This window comes from Diabrotica undecimpunctata, chromosome 2, assembly GCF_040954645.1.
Source record: "Diabrotica undecimpunctata isolate CICGRU chromosome 2, icDiaUnde3, whole genome shotgun sequence".
In the NCBI taxonomy this organism is placed as follows: domain Eukaryota; kingdom Metazoa; phylum Arthropoda; class Insecta; order Coleoptera; family Chrysomelidae; genus Diabrotica; species Diabrotica undecimpunctata.
In genome coordinates this window covers 72308835-72332375 of record NC_092804.1, presented here as the reverse complement: position 1 = coordinate 72332375, position 23541 = coordinate 72308835, and the positions used below count along the sequence as shown (strand labels likewise).

At 32.3% G+C, this 23541-nt stretch overlaps 1 protein-coding gene and 1 non-coding gene across 2 annotated transcripts; both read left to right on the top strand.

The window, feature by feature from the left end:
• The first annotated feature begins 11151 nt into the window (after nucleotides 1-11151).
• On the top strand, nucleotides 11152-11234 carry TRNAL-CAG (transfer RNA leucine (anticodon CAG)). The gene has a single exon. It is a non-coding gene; the product is annotated as a tRNA-Leu (tRNA).
• A 6358-nt stretch (nucleotides 11235-17592) lies between these two features.
• Nucleotides 17593-22752, top strand: LOC140433715 (uncharacterized). The gene has a single exon (XM_072521693.1). The coding sequence runs from the start codon at nucleotides 17593-17595 to the stop codon at nucleotides 22750-22752; it is 5160 nt and encodes a 1719-aa protein (XP_072377794.1).
• Nucleotides 22753-23541: the final 789 nt, after the last annotated feature.

The window sequence follows — 23541 nt, the reverse complement described above, 5'->3', positions numbered from 1 at the left end:
GGAAACTGTAATTTTACCTTTGATCCTAAAGTTACTGATTAGTGGATTATGGTCAGAGCCAATATCTGCTTCAGGGTAAGCGGCTACTCTTTAACTGCTATTTTGGAATCATTTATTTATTGGGACATAATCAATTTCTGTCGATATCTAAAATTACCGCTTTCTTATCTTCCATTTTAAGTAGAGGCAGATATATGGCATATCTAGTTAATATATCGTATTAATTAATATCTGGTTAATATTTAGTTTACATTAGAACCATTTTAGTTACATTTTTTTCTTCTTTTTGTTGCTAAATTCTTGTTAAAGACTTTATACTTTTAAATTTTTTTCTTATTTTAATATTTTCGTTTTATTACAACCTGCCTCAACTAGTATTGTATTCCTCTATTTTTTCTTATTAAGGTCAAACCGGCTCTGTTAGGATAATAATAACCGTATCCAATGTTTTCTATGTTCCTTTATTTTTCTGCTTACTTTTTTGTTTTCTTTTTGTTTGCGACTGTAATGGCCCTTTGTGAGTTTGTTGGAGATCGACCTGAATCTGGAAATCTGCCAGTGACGCACCAACAATGTTATTTTGTTTTTGAGTCTCTACATGCCATATATATTATTCTTATATGATATTTAGCGATGTGATACTTTGATAAAAGAAAAAAAAACTCTTATATATTAAAGTCGCTATATTTTCTAATGAATCTGTAGCAAAACGTGCATTTCTGGATACATATCCCAATTATATCTGATCTTAGCGTGTTACATTAAGTTCCTGCTTTGACTTGATAGATCGACTTAAAGAGCATACGTAAACACATACACACACACACGCACACACACATACACACAGACAAATACACACACGTACGCACACAGACAGACACAAAACAATTATTCTTTATCAAATACAAATTTCACTGACCTTATTCTTTTACTCGTCCTTACAACTTCTACAAAGTTTTCTTTCATTTCTCTCTCAGCAATTATACCTTCAGAAATGGTAACACTTTTCCCCAAATACCACAATCTGTTTGTTTACCTAACTCCTTCTCCTTTTGTCCTTTCTACTTCTTCTCTTAAACACAAGCAATTTATGCTTTCGTTCTTTTAAGCACATCTATCAACTCTGTTTCCCCTGAAATAGTCCTCAACCCGAAACCGCCAAACGGAGGCTCAGTCCGAAACATTTTACCTCAGGAGATGTCATAATTTCCGTGTATTATATGATTATTTGATGACACCATGAGATTTGCAGATGACACGTTAATTATTGCTGAGAGTATAGAAGAACTACAAACTTTACTAAATACAATAAATAGTGAATGCATTCAAATGGAACTTGACATCAATACAGATAAGACCAAATTTATGATAGTATCAAGGAGTCCAATAAATAATGAACAACTAAACCTTGGTGGACAGCAAATAGAGAGAGTTACAAAATATAAATATCTGGGAGCTTACATCAACACAGAATTAGATCCGGACCAAGAGATCAGGGTACGAATAGAAATGGCAAGGGCAGCGTTCTTAAAATTCAAGCAATTGTTCTGTGACAAAAATCTGAATACTGCGCTAAGACTGAGGTTTTTTGAAAGTTACGTCTGGTCACAACTATTGTACGGGGTAGAAACATGGACGTTAAAAGCGCAAATAGTTAAGAAGCTTGAAGCCTTTGAACATTAGATATACCGGAGAATGTTGAGAACTCCATGGACTGCCAGTGTCACCAATGAGGAAGTGCTGAGAAGGATGGGTCGAGACAAAAAATTGTTGAGAACAATAAAAGTACGCAAGACTGCATACATACACATATCAGTCTTCTGCAGGTCATCATGCAGGGTAGAGTAGATGGCAAAAAGGGAATGGGTAGAAAGAGGAAGTCATGGCTGCGAAATATTCGAGACTAAACAAACATGACTGTAGACGAATTATTCCACGTTGCAAAAGACAGAAAAACTTTTAGAAATGTGGTTGCCAACCTCCGTTAAATGGGACGGCATAGGAAGAAGAAGATATGATTATTAGCCATATTATTGTAACTTACTGTAGACCTAGGTCTACAGCTAAAAGGGAAGGAGACAAAATTTGGCACTAAATGAAAACCAAAAATAAAGGACGCCACCTTATCTATTTTTTGAAGGACAAGAAAAATTCTATATTTTACATGCGAGAAAATTGGTTTAAGAAAGATATAAAAAATGAAAAATATGCTTAACTTCTCTTTAAAAACAATATGTATACAAAGTCAAGAAAAAAACGAGAAACAATAACACTTACCTTATGTGGTCTTTCTACATTCCTGTCAGAATTATTTTGTTAGTTTCCAAAAGAAAGGAAGATTGTGAGAGAAATTAAACAATATAAATTTGTTACCAACCAGCTGTATTTATTACTAGCTGAAACATAACTTTAGTTGGCCATATTGAATTAGAAACAAAAATTATTGATTGACAATATATATTTATCTAATGTTTGTTAAATATTAACTTCTCTCGATAGCCTGGTAAAACTGGTAAAATTTTTTGTGTTCACAAATCACAATAAAAGAAAATGTATTTAACAAAACAAACATTAAAATTTACTTTAGCCATTACCATATCATGATATGCAGTTATAAGAATTTACGCTTCTTACAATCTACAAATTTTGTGTTTGTATGTACATAAAAAAACAAAGGTTTTTCAAAAATACTAAAAAATATACCTACCCCATTCAGCATTGTGATTAAATCTGCTCTGGTAAAGAGCAAAAACAAAGTAAACACTTACGATTATGTGTTTTCACCACCATGAAAGACGAACTGATCTAAGTACACTAACTTAAACTTTTTTCTTATTTCGTTTTGGTTCTTTTTCTTTTACTGCATATTGTTATTAACAGCTATTATCAGACATTTTTGATTTAATGGTTCCCAGCATCTACCGGCAAGCTAGATGCCTACCAATTCCACGATCAAGCAAAACTTTATTTCTGATCCCTAGGCCAAAGGTGCCAAAAAAACTCCTTCTCTTCGATAATAGAATGGACAATCCTGCTAAATGTATTATTTTTTAAACGCGTATTATCGTTTTAATGGATTCACCGTTTTAGTTAATATGTTATAGTGTTCTCAATAAAGATAGTCCAATAGTTGGTATATCTTATTTAAATCTCCTCAATTAGTTTAAAATTTACAAGGAAACTAAGTTCCTGTAGCTGGCTGTATACCATGTATCACAAAAAATTTAAGTAAAAATCCTTTATAAAAGATATATATAAATTAAAAATCCAAACGGGCTATGTCATGCAGACAAAACGTTTTCGGAAACCATGTTCCATCATCAGTGTCTAGGTGTACATGTTTTGAGCCACTAAATATCATGGTAAAGTCCCGTTAAAATTTATCTATTATAATTTGGTTTACATTATTTGGTATTATATTTTATGATGTTAGAGTTACCAGTGGATATCATAACATGGCGACGTATGACTCTACATGAAGTTGCTGGTCCTGAGACGAAGTGTCTACGAGGACTTGATGATAGCAACTGAGCAACTGATCAGTTAATCAGATAATCAGATATGTTAATGTTTATATGTATGTTTATTATTTGTTATGAAAAAGACCACGGTACTATAAATTTTCAATGCCCTGTATATGATAAATTTGTAAATATAATAATTTAGCATTAAAAAGTGTTCGAAGAAGAGTGGACTTCTATGGTGATTTAAGTTATAAGAACAATTCCTATCGATAAACATTAGAAAGTTAGCTATTAGAAGCATAAAAGTAATTAGACTCAGACGTTTTATTAATAGGTCCTGTAAATTTGAGGCCTTGATAAACAAAGCGTTGGATGTTATCAGAGATAATAGTTGTTTCAGACAACAAATTCAAAGAAGCGATTAGTTGGAGAAACTTTTAATGTTTTATTTCGAGATAAGGTTTTGTGCTAGTAAATAAAAAAGAATTTTTATTTTGATTGCCTCCTAGAAAGCTGAAAAATCAAGTTGTATACAGTATCGTTGATTTCTTAAAAAAATAATAAAGTTGGGTTTTTTGAAAAGTGATATGGTGAGGATGAATGTTGTGTGATTGGCTATGGGAAAACGATGGGAGGAGAATAGAGAGTCGATGTAAAATTGAACGAGAAAGTTTTGATCACGGTGTTTTTACCATCCAGAACAAGCAGTCCAGTTGAAAGCAGTATGTTACAAGTTGTGTTGTTGTGTGGTTAATTCGGTGATAGCAGAATCGTAGAAGGTGAAAAGAGACCAAGTCGGGAATTCCAAACTCCTTGTGTCTGAAAATGTTCCAGTTTCTGTTAGTAAAGAAAAGAAGTATTATATAAGATTGGGAAGTCGAAGAGAAAAATCCTTAGGCCTAAAGATTGCTGATCTTATTTTTTGAGATAATCCGAGTGCTGATTTGAAACATTGTGAAAGGAGAAAGCAGATTTGCAGAATCAAATTAACACGTTTGTTGGAGAACTTGGACAGTTTGTGATAACACAGTAAAGGAGAACAGGCTGTCCGTCCAAGAGTTGTGTTTGTATTGCATACCATATTTGTTTTTGAAAACAATATCCTCTTCTTCTTCTTCGCGCGACTAGGATTACTCCTGTTTGTCTGCCTTTCATTCTGCTTCAGTCGTTGTTAACTGTACATTATCTTTCCACCTTTTTGGCGGCCTTCCAACGGGTCTTCTGCTATACGGCTTGTTGTTTTTACAGATGTTCGCTAATCTATCTGGTCCCATTCGGTTTACATGTTCGTTCCAGTTTTTTTTTCTTGTTTTTATCCACCTGTTAATATTCTGAATTTTGCATTGTTCGCGTATACTTCTGTTGGTTTGTCTGTCTCTTAATGATATGTCCGCTATTGATCTTAATACTTTCATTTCGATATTGTTGATTTGTTGTTTCGTCTTTCTTGTATCCGTCCTTGTGTCCGCTGCATATGTTAGGATTGGTCTTACTGTTGTCTTGTATGAAAACCATATAAATTTGATAAAAATTATAAATTTGTTATTATTGGGACAAAGTATTTATCTATAAAGTCTTACGAGTTATAAAGTTGTTTTAAAAAGTAGAACTCATCCATCAGAATAAATTAATTTGAAAGTAAAATTAACATCAAGATATTTGTACAGAATTAAAATTCGTTTTTCTTTAAGAAGTAGTAATTAGAGCAAATTTCACATTAAATAAAATAAATATGGTTCAAAAAGGAGTTACCAAAATTAAAGATTCTTTTTCTTGGCAATTAGATAAGAAAGTTTGTACATGATAAAAGTTAGAAGAACATTTTGATCTGTTTTATATGTTTTGTGGTATGATAAATAAATGGTATTTGACAGTTTATAATTTTTGTTTACTTTATTTATTTTCCTTGTTTATTCTGGATAAAGCAAGCAACTGAGAAATACTAGAAGCCACTAAATATAGGTAATTGATTTGATAAATGAGCCCCGAGAATTTTGAATTTTTGCATAATTTTATTTATTTTTGATTTGCTTTATAATTAATACTTAAAGTAATTAATTAAGTAAGTTAATTAATAAAAGTCAGCTTAATCATATCATAAGCAAGAAAAGCAGATCATAATATTAGATTGGTTACTTTGGTAGAGATCTGGTTTTTCGATATGATGTTATTAACAATTTCTTGTGTATAAAGGAACCGACACTTCCGATAGTTTCCTCCTCGTCTCTTTTATAATATTATAAGTGGTCTAATTAAAGTGTGATTAGATTTCCACCCCCTTTCTTTATTTCGCTGATTGCAATATTATCATTTAACATTAAGGAGCTCCATTTCTATTTCTTTGAGTGTTTCTTCGGCGGCAAATAATCGGACAATAAATGCGACAATCATGAGGTCTGCGACTTTAACGCGTTTTAAGTGAGATCGGTTTGAGGTTGGGTTTTTGAGATTTATACACCACGCTTATCTTGCTTGTTAGTGAGTATTTATAATTGTTTCCAAAAGTAGCTGAGGAAGATTGGTCTATTCTTGCATATTCGGCGCACAAGTATAACGCTGCTCGTCAAGAGGATTGGGCTTGGTCTTCCAAGGTCAAATAATATAATATGATAAAAAACGAAAATCTAATTGTACTAATTTAACTGTCTGTCATTTATTTTTTATTCAAGATCAAGGTGTTAGTCAAATAGAAGCCCTCAAATACAGGGTCAATTTGAGCGTACCCCCAATTTTATTAGTTGGTCCCCGAGGTAATATAAAAACACATTCCTGTATATATTTTTCGCAGTCCATGCCATTTCCCGTATCTCTGATGTTGGGTCTTAGATCGAGTTATTGGTTATTTTTTCTTTTAAGTCCTGGCGTATCTCTCCTTTCTGTAAATAGCTTTTTTTTATTAAGCACCTATCTAAGCTGTGCTTATAATACTGAAATCTGGTCATAGTTGGCCAATTATCAATTCTTCTTTGACTTAAATTACTAAAGGATACTTAAATTGTAAGAGCTTAACCCTATTGTGTCCTCTTATTTTATCTAACTTTTATGCTCTTCTTTTTCACTAGTTAACACTTTACTTTATATCTCAAATTGTTTTCTTTGTTGTAGTCTTCTTTCTAACCCAGTATTATTGAGGAGCTGGATGGTCTAGATATTATCATGACTATGAACCGTTGATGGTGACTACCTTCTTGATAACTTTATCTACATATTTCAACCCAAGATCCTTGTGGAGGTCGGCATTTCTGATGTACTAAGAAGCATTAACGATGGTTTTTAATACTTTATTCTGAAATCTCTACATGTTCGGGATATCCACATTTAGCCATACGGCTCACACTCCCTCTGAGGGGAAAATTCACTAATTCCAGATATTATTATATTATATATATATATATATATATATATATATATATATATATATATATATATATATATATGTATGTATATATATATATATATATATATATATATATATATATATATATATATATATTATGTATTATTAGTATATCTGGATATTATTATTATTATATTATTCCTTAAACTGGCACAGATCCAGAGTTGGCAACCATACGTCTATATTGGTGTCAGTATTTGTTTGTATCGCAGTTGTTTGTTATGTATGGAGAATCCTCAATTTTTTCCCATTAGCCAATACATTTTCTTTTAACGGATACCCAGTTCTTCCCGTTTCTTTTGAATAAGGACTTTTTAGTGAAGTCTTGCATCAAGTGTGATACCTAAGTATTTTGCGGAAGATGCATATGGTATTTGGGCATCATTTATTCTAATTGGAATGTTTTGGATTTTTTTATTTGTAAAATTAACGTGAATTGATTTAGATTTATTAAGTTTGATTTTCCATTTTTTTAGTCCAATTATGGATTTTATTTATTGACTACTGTAACTTTTCTGCTGCTTCTTCGCTGGTATCACCTACTGCTAGTATAGCAGTATCATCTGCCATGGTGTATTTTCTAGTTCAGGTATGTCGCATGTGTATAACCAGTAGGGGATCTGACCTAATAAGCTTCCTTGAAAGATTCCTGCTTTGATTTCTTTTAGATATGTGTACACGTCTTGAACACGTCTGAAATATCTATCAGATATGTATGACTACAAAATTTATAATGATTATTGTTTAGGCATAAGAGTTTTGAGTTTGTAGATTAAACCCTTATCATTTGTAGAGCAGTTTTTCTTTTTTTCTACTGATTTTTCAATTATGTTGGTAATTGAGTGTACCTGATCAAGCGTATAACGTTTATTGCTGAAGTCAAATTGATGGTTTTGAATCACTTTTTTCTCTTCTATTATTGATTTTAATCTTTTTAGCAGGAGTTTCTCAAATAACTTCGACATCACTGGTGCCTATCTGAGGAGACTTCATTTGGTGATTTCCCTGGTTTTGATATCATTCCAAAGTCAGCTATTCTCCATAAATTCAGGACATATCTCAATCTAAATGCAGCATTGATTAGGTTGTTCAATTTTACTATGGCTATACAAGGCAGGGTTTTTTAGTAATTATCCAGTGATTTAATCATATCCTGTGCTTTCTTCGGATTTATGTTGTCGTCAATTTCATCAGATACTTTCTTAGGTGATGTTGGTCTGATTCTCTCTCTCTCTGATTAGGCTCTAACAATATTTGATCTTTGATCTAATTTTGACTTCATGCGGTATTTTCTAAATATGTATTGCAAATCTCTCCGCTTTTTGCATATTACCCAGCTACTGTCTTCCAGTTTAATGGGTGGAGAATGGGTTACCGCTCTGTTTAGCCTTTCTTGCTATCCATAAAGAGTAGTCAGTACTACTATCAACCGTCAACTCTCTTAGGTAAGAACTGATTGAATAATTTTTTATGTTTTGAATCTCTTTTTTAATTTTTTGATTAGCATTGTTCAAATTTATTTTATTTTAAGTAGCTCTGGTTTGTTCATCTCCTTCTTAGTTTTCTTTTCCATTTAATTAACTTTTTGATTTCTTTAGGTTATTGTCTTCTTTTGCTTTTGATCTTAGAATAGAAGTGCTTTCCCATGCTGATTCTTGTATATTTTTAACAAACAACCCTACTTCCTTATCCTCAGTTTCTTTTATTGGTACTGTTAATTCAATTCTATCTTCAAGGATTGATCTAAAACCTTCCCAGTATGTTAGTTGATTTGTTAGTATTGGATTACACACCTTTCTAATGATCATGTCATTCACAGTAAGTATTATGGGTGAATGATCTGAATTCATGACCCTATCATTAATATTTATATAATTGGATAAAATATTTTTGATAACGAAGAAATCAATTAAGTCCGGTATTTTGTTTCTATCTGTTGGCCAATCAGTCGGTCTGTCTGTTGATATTGCTTCACATTTCTGTTCTTTTATGCCTGGCAGTAACTCTTTTCCTTTAGTTGTTGTCAACATTGATCTCCAATTGGATGTCATCATCATCATCATCAACTAGCCTCTAACGTCCACTGCTGAACATAGGCGTCTCGCATGCTTTTCCACTTAGTCCGATTTTGCGCCATCTGAATCCAATTAAATGTGCTTTACATTAAAGATTTTTGCATTAAAGATTCGGATAAATTTTTTCGAAAATTTTCATTACATACTTACTTATTTTACTTGCATATTGTTCTTTTCTAATGAAATGCTTAGGGGGGCTTTAAATTGGGTTTACATTAATTTCGCAATTATTGTTGAGTTTGACACATATTTTAATTGCTTTTATGTATTCTGTTTCATATTTTAGCTCCGGATAATATTATATTTTTTTATTATTATTGCGCTATAAATATTTAGCATCAAATACGCCGTTGGTACGAGGGAAGCTTTATTTAGCGTGCAGGTATTGTTTTAGAAATGTAGAGACAGCTGTGATGTTTTTGCATGCCTGATTGACTACAAGAAGGCTTTCGATAGAATCAGGCATGAACAAATGATGGAAGTGCTGAAGAGGACAGCAATTGACGGAAGAGACCTAAAAATAATAACTAACCTGTATTGGAATCAATCAGCGGTGCTCCGAATAGATGGAGAATATACAGATTAGGTCAAAATCTTAGGGGGAGTGAGACAGAGGTGCATAATTTCACCACTGATATTCAATATATACTCGGAGCACATTTTTAAAGAGGCTCTTAAATATATTGATGAAGGTATATCAATAAATTGAGTGAAGCTCAATAACCTGCTCTATGCAGTTGATACAATAGTGTTTTCCAATACCATAGACTAGATATAAACACCAGCAAAACCAAGCTAATGATCATCAGCAAAGAAAACGTAACTGGAGCAAATTTGTATGTGAACCAAATGAAAATTGAACGTGTCTCACATTATAACTACTTGGGAACTATAATCAATGAATTGTGGGACAATACCCAAGAGATTAAATGTCGCATCGGAAAGGCAAAAAATGCATTCTTGACTATGAGCTCTGTGTTCAAGAGAGATGACCTCACCCTAGAAACAAAAATAAGGCCCCTTAAATGTTACGTGTATTCAGTGCTTCTGTACGGAGTAGAAACGTGCACATTGAAGGCGGAAACTCTATCAAAACTGTAGGCGCTTTCGAGCTATGATTATACACAAGGATCCTGAAGATACCATGGACAGACAAAGTCACCACTGAAAAAGTACTACGCAGGATGAACACAATCGCGGATTTGGTCAATATCGTAAAGGGCCGCTGCACTTGAGACATATAACGAGAAATCAAGGCAGATATCAGCTACTCCAATGCATTTTGCAAGGTAAAGTTGAAGGAAAAAGGGCCCCAGGACGAAGAAGAATATCCTGGCTTGCTGAGATATCGAAGATCAAAAATGTCCACCGAAATACAAAGATGAGAATCTATAAAACCTTAATTCGACCAATAGCATGCTATGGCAGTGAAGCATGGGTCCTGAAAGAAACATTCAAAAGCAAACTCGACACATTCGAAAGGAAAGTACTGAGGAAAATACCTACTAGAACCTGTGAGGGAAAACGGAATCTTCAGAAGTATATACAACAACGAGCTTTATCAACTTTATAATGATGCACCACTGTCAGACTTATTTTGAATACAAAGATTGCACTGAGCTGGATATGTGATATGAATGGGAGAGGATAGGCTACCAAAAAGAATGCTAGAATGCAGGGAAAGAGACCGGTTGGAAAGCCTAGAAAGTGCTGGGAAGACACAGTAAACAGCGACGCACAAGCCCTTTTAGGAGTCCGTGTATGGAGAAGGTCAGCCAAGCTGAGCCAAGCCAAATACAGACAAGCAAGGGTAGAGATAAAAAATAATGGAGGCCAAGGCTCAATTTGGGCTGTAATGCCGTAGAAAAAGAAGAAGTTGTTCTCTTGAAAAACTATATAAGGATACCAAAACTGATAGAGATGACACGAAGGATAAATTTTATGAACGTTTAACCTTTAATTACAAAATCACAAATAGCAAAGACGATTTCACGTACATTTACGAGTAGCATTTGTAGTAGTAGCTGTAGACGCAATAAAATCTATTAAAACCAATACCAAGCACGAAAATCGTCAATTAAACATAAATCACTCATGTGCCTTGCTAACAATGCATTACAAAAATTATATTTATTTTAAAAATGTATCTGAGAAATAATTAACTCAAAAACAATATTTACATTTATTATACTTTTATAAGAAAACCTGTTTCCAAGTCAGGATGGCCGAGCGGTCTAAGGCGCTGCGTTCAGGTCGCAGTCCACTCTGTGGGCGTGGGTTCGAATCCCACTTCTGACAAACTTTTTATTTTTTTTTACATGTTTTTAATTGATTAAAACATTGACTTCCCTATCTATACTGCTAACAAAATGCATATATGTTTATATACTATTTCTATTGTGTTGCTATAACATAATATATACTAACAATCGGCATATATGTTTATATTATACTAAATTAAAAGTAAAAAGCCATGTCTGAAGTATTAGATTGCAGTTTATGATTGTAGGTGTGATCTATTATCTATTATCTAATCTGCTCGATAACATATACAGGCAAGATATCAACAAAAACAGCCAAACACATAAAAAAGAAAGGAAAACACCAGCTCTTAGAACAAACAACAACTTATATATTAAATAACAACATGGCAAATATATTAAAAACAACAAATGCCAAAATAAAAAGCACTTCACAGTAATGTATACAAACTTAAATGTGGCGACTGCCCAAAAACTTACATCAGTCAAACTGGTAGAAATTTTAACAAACGTATAGCAGAACATAAAAGGGCGTATAGAAAGAGGAGAGAAGATGGAGGTATAGAAAACCAGATTCTACCAAATTCCTCACATCCAAAATAAAAGCCTTAGGTAGGCTATCTTTGAATCTATGGAAATTAACAAATTAAAAAATACAGACATAATTCTGAATGACCAACTTGAGATAAACAGTTCTCTCCTCCTCAATCTATTTAGTTAAAGACTATAAAGTGTAAACACATACCAAAAATAGATCACTTGAGAAAGGCACTTGGCCGAAACAGCTGTAGAAATAAGATATTATAAAAAATTTTGTGGAAGTTTTAAAAACAAATTTTCAGTGTTTTATTGTTATAAGTAATAATAAGTCCACTGACTGCGATTAGGACATACTATACCGACCCATATCCACTTAATAAATAAAGAACCCATACCTTTCTGCCACAACTGCAAGATTATAATCAATGTTAGTTAAACATATCCTGATAGAATTCAAAACATACATCTACGAAAGAAAAAAAAAAATCTCACTACCAACATAAAGGATTTACTAGGCTGCCAGTTCAACAAAGTACTGAAATACTTAAAAGACATTAAATTTTCTTTTTCTTCCTCTTTATAAGCAATTCTGCTTGTTCATTGGCGGATTAATACCTTTATGGAAGATTGTCACTACATCTTCTGTGCGGTTGTCTGCCGATTGGTGATTTATCTCTTGCTATTTTGACGATACGGGTGTTCGCCATTCGGCTTATGTGGTTATTCAATTTTTTTTCTATTAAGTGTTCATTCGTTTATACTCTGTACGTTACATTTTCTTCTAATGTCTTCACTTCTCTTTCGATCTCTCAGCGTATTTCCTGTAATTTTACTCAGTCCTCTCTCCTCTGCCGTTTCCAATAACCTTTGTGTTGTGGCTGTGTCGGGTCCTGTTTTTGAGGCATATGTCATTATTGGTCTTACTCTGGCTTTATACATTCTTGACTTTATCTTAGTGTTAACGTGTCTGTTTCGCCATATAGTGTTATTAAGGCATCCTGCCAGTCTATTTGCTCTTTGTACTTGATCTCTCTCTACTTTGTCCATAGCTGGATAGTGTAATTTCAAGGTATTTTATTTCCATTACTTGTTCAATACTGATGCCATCAATTTCTATTTTACATCTGATTGGTTTTTTGCTGATTAATATTTTTTAAATTCAAAATTCTTTTGTTCTTATGTTAAATCTGTGGAGCAGTCTTTGCAGACTATATTCATCTTAGGCTATCAATATTGCGTCGTCTGCGTAGCAGAGTATTTTTACTTCCTTGTTTCTCATTCTGTATCCTCTTCCTTTGTTAACACTTTTCATGATTTTATCCAAGTTTCCTTATTCCGCTGCCTATTTCTTTAGGTTCTCTAAGTTGTCTATCTATTTTTACTTCCATTTTGTTGTTTTGGTAGATGTTTTCAATAGTTTTTATGATACTTAGGGGAACTTCTCTATTATACAAAGATGGATTACATCTTTGAGTCTTACTCTGTCCAATGCTTTCTTTGAGTCAATCAGACACAGAAATGCCGGTCTATTATACTCTAGTAATTTCTCAATAATTTGCTTTATGACGAATATTATGTCATCTGTACTCGATTTTCCCCTGTACGAAACCCTGTTACGAAAACCCTGTTATTCATCTGCTAAACTTATTCTTTGATTCATTCATTCTTGTAAAATTTTAGTTGTAAGTTTTAGGGTAGTATTAAACAAGTTTACACCTCTGTAGTTGTTTGGTTGTTTTTTATTTCGTTTTTGAAATAGTAAAATTAAATCGCTCTTCTGCATTCTTCTGGTATTTTATAGTGTTTTAAATATATTATAGCTGCAGAAGAGTTTGCTGTGGAACTCTGAGGACCTCAACACCTATTTTATAATTATAAATAACTAAAAAGCACCTGATAGAAAAAAAAATAGAAACAAATTACAAAAAAAAAGACTATGTATTAGAGATAAATACTACTTAGTAATAGATTTAGGATAAGATTGTATAAGAAACAATGACTAATGAAAAAATGAGTAAAAATTGTAAGATTGGCGAATGGATTTAGTGTCCACAGTCATATAAACCCAAACAAACAACAAATATATTAAATTTTACAATATTAATATAATATTTAAATTGTATACATTGTAAGAAATTGAATACTTGCAATTTGTATTTGTACCGCTGCTAATAACTCTCAGTAGTTGATGCCGGGTCATTTTTATTTAAATAAATAAAAACATGGTGTGAAGCAATATATCTTTCTCTACTGAAAATATGTGCTGTAAACATGGCGATTTCGACCCATGATCGAATATAGTTGGACATATAGACATACTATGTCCATATCAAAAATGCCTGATATTTCAATACTGAATCGAACAAGACCGAATATTTAAATTAAAAAATTATATAATTATATACGACAGTAAAATGCTTCTGAGGTGTTAGATTTTTTGCTGCCATTGTTCGTAAATCTAATTTAGTATAAACCGATTCGTCGGATGATGTCATTTGTAAAGGTTTCAAAAAAGTACAATAAAAAATCGAAATCTAATTCAAAAACCTAGTATCTATTCATTGCACACAGTTTCCCCAATACGTCTTTTGATGTTTTCTTTTGACGTCTTGATTTCAAATAATACAGAGAACTAAGTGAACTTCTATTGACATCGGAAATGTTAACTAAAATATTCTTCTGTCCGGTTACAGTTTTAGGAAATCTGCTTAAACTTTGTGAGTTTTACTATCATAAAATGAAACATTTAATTACTGTTATTAAAAATTATATTTTTGTTTTATTATTGTCTTATTGAATCATCTTATCATTCCCAAATCATTCCCATTTTCGGCAAAATTTTTGAGAGTATTCTAAATGTTCGTTTGGTAGAATATCTAGAAAAACACAAAATACTTCACTGTAATCAATATGGCTTTAGAAAAAAGTGTAGCACTACACTAGCTATACAGAAAATTGTGAGAGATATAGCTGATGGCTCGGAGGACGGTCATTTTGTGTCTTTGACATTGTGTGACTTATCCAAAGCTTTTGACTGTGTTTCGTATGAATTACTGTTGGAAAAAATGCATAAATACGGTATTAGGGGAAACACTCTTAATCTATTTAGATCAATCCTAACAAATAGAAAACAGGCAGTTTTTCTTAATAACAGCTATTCTGAGTCTGATACTGTCGAATATGGTGTACCTCAAGGTTCGATATTAGGACCCACTTTGTTTCTTATTTCACTACACTTTTCCTATAAAATGTGTTTGCTTCGCAGATGATACAACTCTCATAAATACTGATATTAATCAGAATAATTTAAAAATTAAAATAGATATTGATACCCAGAAAGCAGAAAACTGGTTTTCACATAATAGGCTAAAGCTAAATGAAGAGAAAAATCAGAATTTGATTTTTAGTTCTGATTGGAAGTATATCTCAAGAAATAGTGTTAAACTATTAGGAATCTTTCTAGACGATAATTTGGATTGGAGTGCTCATATAGATTACTTAAGTTCTAGACTTGCTACAAGTATATTTTTAATACGCAACTTAGTTTATATGATTCCTAAAAATACCCTTAGAATGTGCTACTTTGCACTATTTCATAGCCATTTACAGTACGCAATAACTGTTTGGGGTAATTCTTCTTACGCAGATCGAATTTTTAAATTACAAAAAAGAGTAGTGAGGATACTTGCAAGAGCAGAGTATAGGGAACACTGTAAACCTTTATTTCTGGATTTAGGTATTATGCCACTACCTTCACTCTATATATATGAGACGCTGATTGAAATTCATGCCAACAAAGGTAAGTTTAACATAAACTCCAACGTCCATGATCACAATACAAGATCTAGAGATACTATTAGAGCACAACGTTTTAGGTTGACAAAGAGCATAAAAAATTCGACTGATGTTAGTTTGTATAACTTATTGCCAGATGAAGTAAAAAGTCTTCACTTGTTATCATTTAAGATTAAAATTAAATCACACTTTTTGAAACATTGTTTCTATTCAAAAACTGAGTATCTAAGTACAGCTTTTACACAATACTACTAGTTTGGTCAGGGTAGTTGCCTATTATAATTATATTTCATGTTTTTTATAATTCCGCAAAGTGTGTTTGTCGTTTTTTTTAACTGTTAATATTAAATATATACATGTTTGTAATGTTTAAATTCGCCAAAAAATTTATATGTTTTATATGTATTGTCACTATTCCTTTGACTTGTCAAAAACAAAACTATTTTTGTATATTGATTAAATAAATTCTATTCTATTCTATTCTATTCTTATAGTCATTTCCTGGCTCATTTGTAGTATGTGCATCTCTTTAATTTGTTAAATTATTTCTGTTTTAGTCATTATAACTATTCACTAAATCTGTATCTGATTCATCAAATAATGTGTCTTCTATATTTCCCCTATTTCTTTTTTGGAGTCTAATATTTTTGCTCACCTTGTGACTTTCTTACCATTTTAAGTAAAGATTTGAATCGTACAACCAGTGGCGCACCCAGGGAGGGGTTTTGGGCGTTAAAACCCAAAGTAAAAAATAAATAAAGAAAATAGTAGGAAAGTGTAGCCTGCCTTTTACACACAAAAAAATCCAAAACGCTAATTTAATAACTAAACTACGGGTATTCAACTAGATAAAGAAGAGGTAATAAACCAGTGGACCAAGATGCTGATCCCGAGCCTCCGGGTCGATTGTCAGTTTTAGGGCGTATCTTCATAGGTTCAGAAAGACAGATGCAGATAAATGCCTATACTGCGAATATTCCGACACTGTTACTCACACAATGCTGGAGTGTAATAGATGTACAGTGGAGAGAAACATAATGTATAGAGAAATGATCGCGAAAATGACGGGAAGTAAGGAGAGATCGAATAGTGTTCACAATTACATCTGAATACTGCTATCTTTAGTACTTTAAATTAAACTAAAACCCAAATTTTAAGGACTCAAGGTGGAGGTAGCAAAAAAAAAATTCGGTGCCAACTAACCCCCCCACCAGGAACATTCTAGGTGCGCCTCTGTGTTCAACTTTGTAAAATGATCGATTATTTTTTGATTGTACAAGTATTAACTCTTCTGGTTAATTGGATGATTGATTTTCTTGTATCAAACTTAGTAAAATATCTCGTACATCTTGGTTTACATCCTCAGTAGATCCTTGTTAAAGGCATGCCTTTTTTTTCAAAACCCGTTTGGTGTTATACCCGGTGGTACTGCAGGTAATTGGCTTATTGTACATCTTCCACTTGTATAACCTTCTGGCTCATGTTTTAGCATTAACGACCACTTACGTAGCCGTGACTGACATCTTTACGTGTCCTCTGAAGCACGGTGGCGGCTCATTTTAATTATAAATTAAAAAATTTCTGGTGTCTGAGACGAGGATCGAACATGGACCGTCCGGCTTGGCAAGCTAGTACTATAGTTAATGATTTACGGCCTGTTAGGATTTTTATGTTTTAATGTTTGTAACCAGTTTTGTACTCAGCAGTTGGTACAACTGAATTTAAATAAAAAAGAAGAAGAAGTTGACATGACATATATAACCTATATAATCTGTGTATCCATTATCCATGTTTGAGAAATAAATAAACACAAAAAACTAAATCTTTATTCATCAGCCAATCCAGTACCCTATGGAATACAAAAAAACACAACATTGTTGATCCTTCGAGCGGGATACATCCAAAAACAGCTATTTTCAAAAAATATCCACAAGAACTGAAGTCTTCTACATACACTACACACACAGGAGGGTAATCGTAAGTCATTCATTCTATTTCCTATTTTACCTTACTTATTATCCAACCTATTATTCATAATTTAGAGGCTTTAATCAATAATCATGTCTGATTTAGCAAAATGTATTAGAACTAGGGGTTCAGCTAAAAAGCGGTTAACTTTGGTAGAAAAGTTTATAGATGTTATAAAAATATCAGAACCAGATAGGAAACCTTCATTAGCTGATGCTACAATTAGAATTAATGAATTAGAGTTAATAAATAAAGACTTTGAAATCATTCAATTAGAAATAGAGGTAAATTGTCCTGAACAACAGCTTGAGGAGAACTATAAGGAGAGAGAACAATTTAAAAAGCGCTATTATGATACTCTAAGTTTTCTTAAGACATACATAGAAAGTATGTCTGCAAATCCAACTAGTAACAATTCATTAAGTTGTAATAGTTATAATAAAGATCCATTACAAAATATTATTTTACCTAAAATTAAACTTCAAATGTTTAAAGGTGATTATGACAGTTGGCTGGAGTTTAAAAGTAATTACCTTTCAACAATACATGAGAATGCATCATTGACAGATTCTCAAAAATTTTCTTTATTGAGAGCATCACTAGAAGGTTATGCAAAAAGTTTAATTGATCAAATTCCATTCACTGATAATTTATATCAAGAAGCTTGGAACACATTATTAGACAGGTTTGACAAAAAGTATTTTTTAGTAGATAGTCATTTAAATTCAATTCTTAACATAGAGCATTGTTTTAAAGAATCCTCAACTAGTTTTCGTAGACTATTAGACAATGTATCAAAAAATCTTGTATCTTTACAAAACATAGGTATTAGTAAAGACCAGTTGTGGGATTTTCTAATTATACATTTAGTTTCATCAAAATTAGACAAAAATACTTTTCGAGAGTGGAAAGAGAAAAAATTTAGTGGTGAACTTCCTAACATGGAGGAATTCTTAGAATTTCTTAAATCAAAAGCAGACATATTGGAAATCATACACAACACTACAAATGTAAACATTAATTCTAGTTCTAATATAAAACCAAACAAAACAAAAAATCATTCACATTTTAATTTAGCAATTTCCAACAATAATTCAAATAATCATTACAAAAAATGTAACTTTTGTAAAAAGAATAACCATACAATATACAGTTGCTCTGATTTCTTAAAACTAAATATCAATCAAAGAAAAGAATCAATTTCACAACTACAGTTGTGTGTAAACTGTCTGAGGACAGGACATAAGGTTGAATCATGCTATTTAGGGCCTTGCAAAATTTGCAATGTAAAACATAATTCATTAATTCATGAACAATCCAATAACCCAATATCTACCAATTTATTCATACAACCCCAACATTCAAATACACAAATTCTATTATCCACTGTAGGCTTTTATGTGAAAGATACGGTAGGCAACCAACATTACTGTCGAGCTCTATTAGACAGTGGTTCACAAAACAATTTAATCACACAAGGGTTTTGCAATAAAATTGACATACCTTTAATAGATTCAAAACTATCTATAGTTGGAATTAATCAAGTAACTTCACATCTATCAAAAAAATGCAATTTGACTATTTTGTCTAGAGTTGATAATTATCAAACAACAATTTCATGTTATGTGATTTCCAACATATGCAGTGAAATACCTGCACAAAAACTAATCCACCCATCTTTAATTATCCCTAAAAATATTCAATTATCAGATGAACAATTTTTTGAACCTGGAGAGATTGATATGCTTATAGGTGCAGATCTTTTTTGGGACCTTCTAACAGAAGGAAAAATATATCTTGGTAACGGGTTACCTATTTTACAAAATACTAAACTAGGCTGGGTTGTTTCAGGAAAAAGTCCTGTATCAACTTCATTATCCAGATGCAATTTTGCAAACACAATTTATTCAGAAGATGCTCAATTAAAAAGATTTTGGGAACTAGAAGAAGTACCTGTAAATTCAGTTTTGCCAAAAGATGAATCAGAATGTGAAAATCATTTTCACAGAAATACTACTAGAAATGAAGAGGGTCGTTTTGTAGTAAAGTTATCATTAAAACTATCTCCTGATGTATTAGGGGATTCATTCAATACAGCCTGTACCAGATTTGTAAATCTAGAAAAAAGATTTAATCAAAACAACAATTTTCAAATTCAATATTCACAATTTATTAAAGAATATATTTCCTTAAATCATATGACTAAGATAGATATGTCACAAGATAATCCTAATAAAACATACTATTATTTACCACATCATGGTGTTCTCAAAGAAGAAAGTATTACAACAAAACTACGTGTAGTTTTTGATGGTAGCTGTGCTTCTTCTACAGGCTACTCATTAAACGATTTACAATACATTGGTCCTAAAGTCCAAAATGATATCATCAGTATTTTACTAAGATTTAGAATGTTTAGATATGTAGTTTCTGCAGACATTACAAAAATGTATAGACAAATTTTAATTCACAATGACCATAAGTCATTACAAAGAATTGTTTGGAGAGATAATCCAGAACAAGACCTTTCAGTTTATGAGCTAAATACAGTGACTTATGGAACAACTTCAGCTCCATATTTAGCAATAAAATGTTTACAAACATTAGCTCAAGAACATATAAATTCATTTCCATTAGCATCACAAACAATTCTAAAAGACTTTTATGTAGATGATCTACTCACTGGTTGTAATAGTATTTCTGAATTAATTCAAACATGTCAAGAAGTCTCATTCATTCTAAACTCTGCTGGATTTCCTCTAAGAAAGTGGACTTCTAACAATCCAAATGTTCTTCAAACCATTTCCAGTAATGATGATTCATTAGCCATATTAAAATTAGGACAAAATGATGCTTCAAAAACATTAGGTATTTACTGGTACAGTCAATTAGATATTTTAAAATATTCAATTAATAAAAATATTTATCCATTAACAAGTTCACTTACAAAAAGACAAGTACTCTCAGATATAGCACAAATTTATGATCCATTAGGTTTAATCAGCCCTTGTATAATTCTAGGAAAAATAATGATACAAAAATTATGGTCATTAAACATGGCATGGGATGAACCCATTCCAGATGATCTATCTTTACAATGGCAACAGTTTAGAACTGAATTGTCAGAATTAAATCAATTATCCATTCCTAGATATGTTATAAAAAATGAGTATAAATTGATAGAGATCCATGGTTTTTGTGATGCATCTCGTGATGCATATGCTGCATGTATTTTTGCACGCAGCTCAAATTCGCAAGGAGAATTTCATGTACAATTATTATGCTCAAAAACCAAGGTAGCACCACTTAAGTTATTAACAATTCCAAGATTGGAATTATGTGCAGCCTTATTACTTGCACAATTATCTATTCAAGTAAAAACATCACTATTCAATCTTAGTAATGATATACAATTTTATTATTGGTCTGATTCACAAGTAGTGCTCTGTTGGTTAAAAACAGATTCAAACTCTCTAGAAATTTTTGTGGGTAATAGAGTTGCAAAAATTCAAAATTTAACCTCTATCTCAAATTGGAGTTATATTAATACAAAAACAAATCCTGCTGATGTTGCCTCCAGAGGCATACTACCAAACAAATTAAAATACCACCATATGTGGTGGACAGGGCCAGAGTTTTTATGTGAACCAAACAGTCAATGGCCTCAATATTCATTTAATATATCTAAGTCAAAATTACCAGAATTAAAAAGGATTCCTACAACAATTCTTTCAAACATTTCTGTCAATTCGTTAGAAATATTTACAAAGTTTTCTAGTTATTTAAAGTTAGTCAGAACAATTGCATATTGTAAAAGATTTATTCATAATTCAAAAAATAAAAACAATCAATACTTGGGTCCGTTACAAGCAATTGAAGTTGATCAAGCACTGCTAACATTAATCAAACTAGCTCAAAAGGATTCATTTAATGACACACTAATTCTTCTGTCTCATAAACCATTACCCCATAACCATAAATTATCTTCTCTATGTCCCTTTTTGGATGAGCAAGGTATTCTTCGTGTAGGGGGACGATTAAAATATACTAATTTACAAACAAATATTAAACATCCTATCCTTATATCTTCAAATCATCCATTTACTAAACTAATTTTTATTCATAAACATAACTATTTATTACATCCAGGGCCGCAATTACTATTGGCAACAGTCAGACAAAAATATTGGCCTATTGGGGGGAAAATTCTTGCAAAAAAAATTGTCAAGAATTGTATTCAGTGTTTTAGACACAAGCCAGTTGCATCCATTGCCCCTATGGGTAGCTTACCTAATAATAGAATTTCACCATCTTTTCCATTTCAAGTCACTGGAATAGATTATGCAGGTCCATATAATATAAAAGACAGAAAGGGAAGAGGTGCAAAAACAACAAAAGGTTACATTTGTGTGTTTGTATGTTTTGTAACTAAAGCTATTCACCTTGAGCTCATTTCAGATATGACAACAGAATGCTTTATAGCATGTCTGCGAAGATTTGTTTCACGTCGGGGAATACCCAACCACATTTATTCTGATAATGGTAAAACCTTTCAAGGTGCATGTAATGAACTCAATGAATTGTACAAGTTTATTCAAAATAATCATATTACATTAATAGATTATGCAACTAGCAATAATATAAGTTGGCATTTTTCTCCTCCTTATAGTCCTAACTTTGGTGGCTTATGGGAAGCCGCAGTTAAATCAATGAAACATCATCTTAAAAGAACTCTATTAAATTCTATTTTAACCTATGAAGAGTTTTTAACACTCATAATTCAAATTGAAGGCATTCTAAATTCAAGACCGCTCTATGCAATTTCAGATGACCCAAATGATTACGAGCCTCTGACTCCTTCCCACTTCCTTTTGGGCCATCCTATTACTTCTCTTCCTTCCTTAGACTTACTGGAAGTAGCAGAAAATAGAATCACAAGACTCCAAGCTGTTCAACGTTTGCAACAACAGTTTTGGAATCGATTTTCAAAAGAATACATCAGCCAGCTCCACCAACTATATAAATGGAAGTCTCCACAGTCAAAACTTTCAGTTGGAAGTCTGGTATTAATCCGTAATGACCACTTACCACCACAAAAATGGCAACTAGGACGAGTTTTGCAGCTGATTCCTGGTCCAGATGGTATTCATCGAGTATCCCTTGTGTCCACTACAAAAGGTGTCCTAAAACGATCTGTGAGACATCTACATCCATTACCTCTACAAGATGAAGCTTCTTCAAGTGAAAATTAGTAAAGACAATAATCGTGAAATTTACATTATATATTTTGAAGGTTCCCTTCAAAGGGGGGCTATGTTAGGATTTTTATGTTTTAATGTTTGTAACCAGTTTTGTACTCAGCAGTTGGTACAACTGAATTTAAATAAAAAAGAAGAAGAAGTTGACATGACATATATAACCTATATAATCTGTGTATCCATTATCCATGTTTGAGAAATAAATAAACACAAAAAACTAAATCTTTATTCATCAGCCAATCCAGTACCCTATGGAATACAAAAAAACACAACACGGCCGTTACAGTGGAGTGGCATAGTATGAATTAATTTTACTTTCTGTGAAACTATTAAGTTTAATCTGTTTAATCTTTACTCCGAGTTTCTATTTAAAGAAGCATTGGAGGATTCCAAGGATGGAGTCAAGGTGAATGGCGTAAATATCAACAGTATCAGATACGCCGATGATACAGTGTTAATTGCGGATTCCGACGTAGGTCTACAACGACTCATCGACAAGACCAACTCGACCTGTGAGCAATTTGGTATGAAAATAAACATTAAAAAAACCAAAGTGATGTCAATCCGAAAAAACCAAAACGTACCTCAACCTTGCACAATAAATGGGCACATTTTAGAACAGGTCAATAGATTTAAGTACCTGGGATGTTGGATCGATAGCAGCCTAAATCCTGATCTAGAAATAAGATCGAGAATAGAACAGGCCAGAAAATCTTTCGAAAAAATAAAAAAATTGCTTTGTGATTCTCGAATAAAACTCGAAATTCGACTACGTTTATCAAA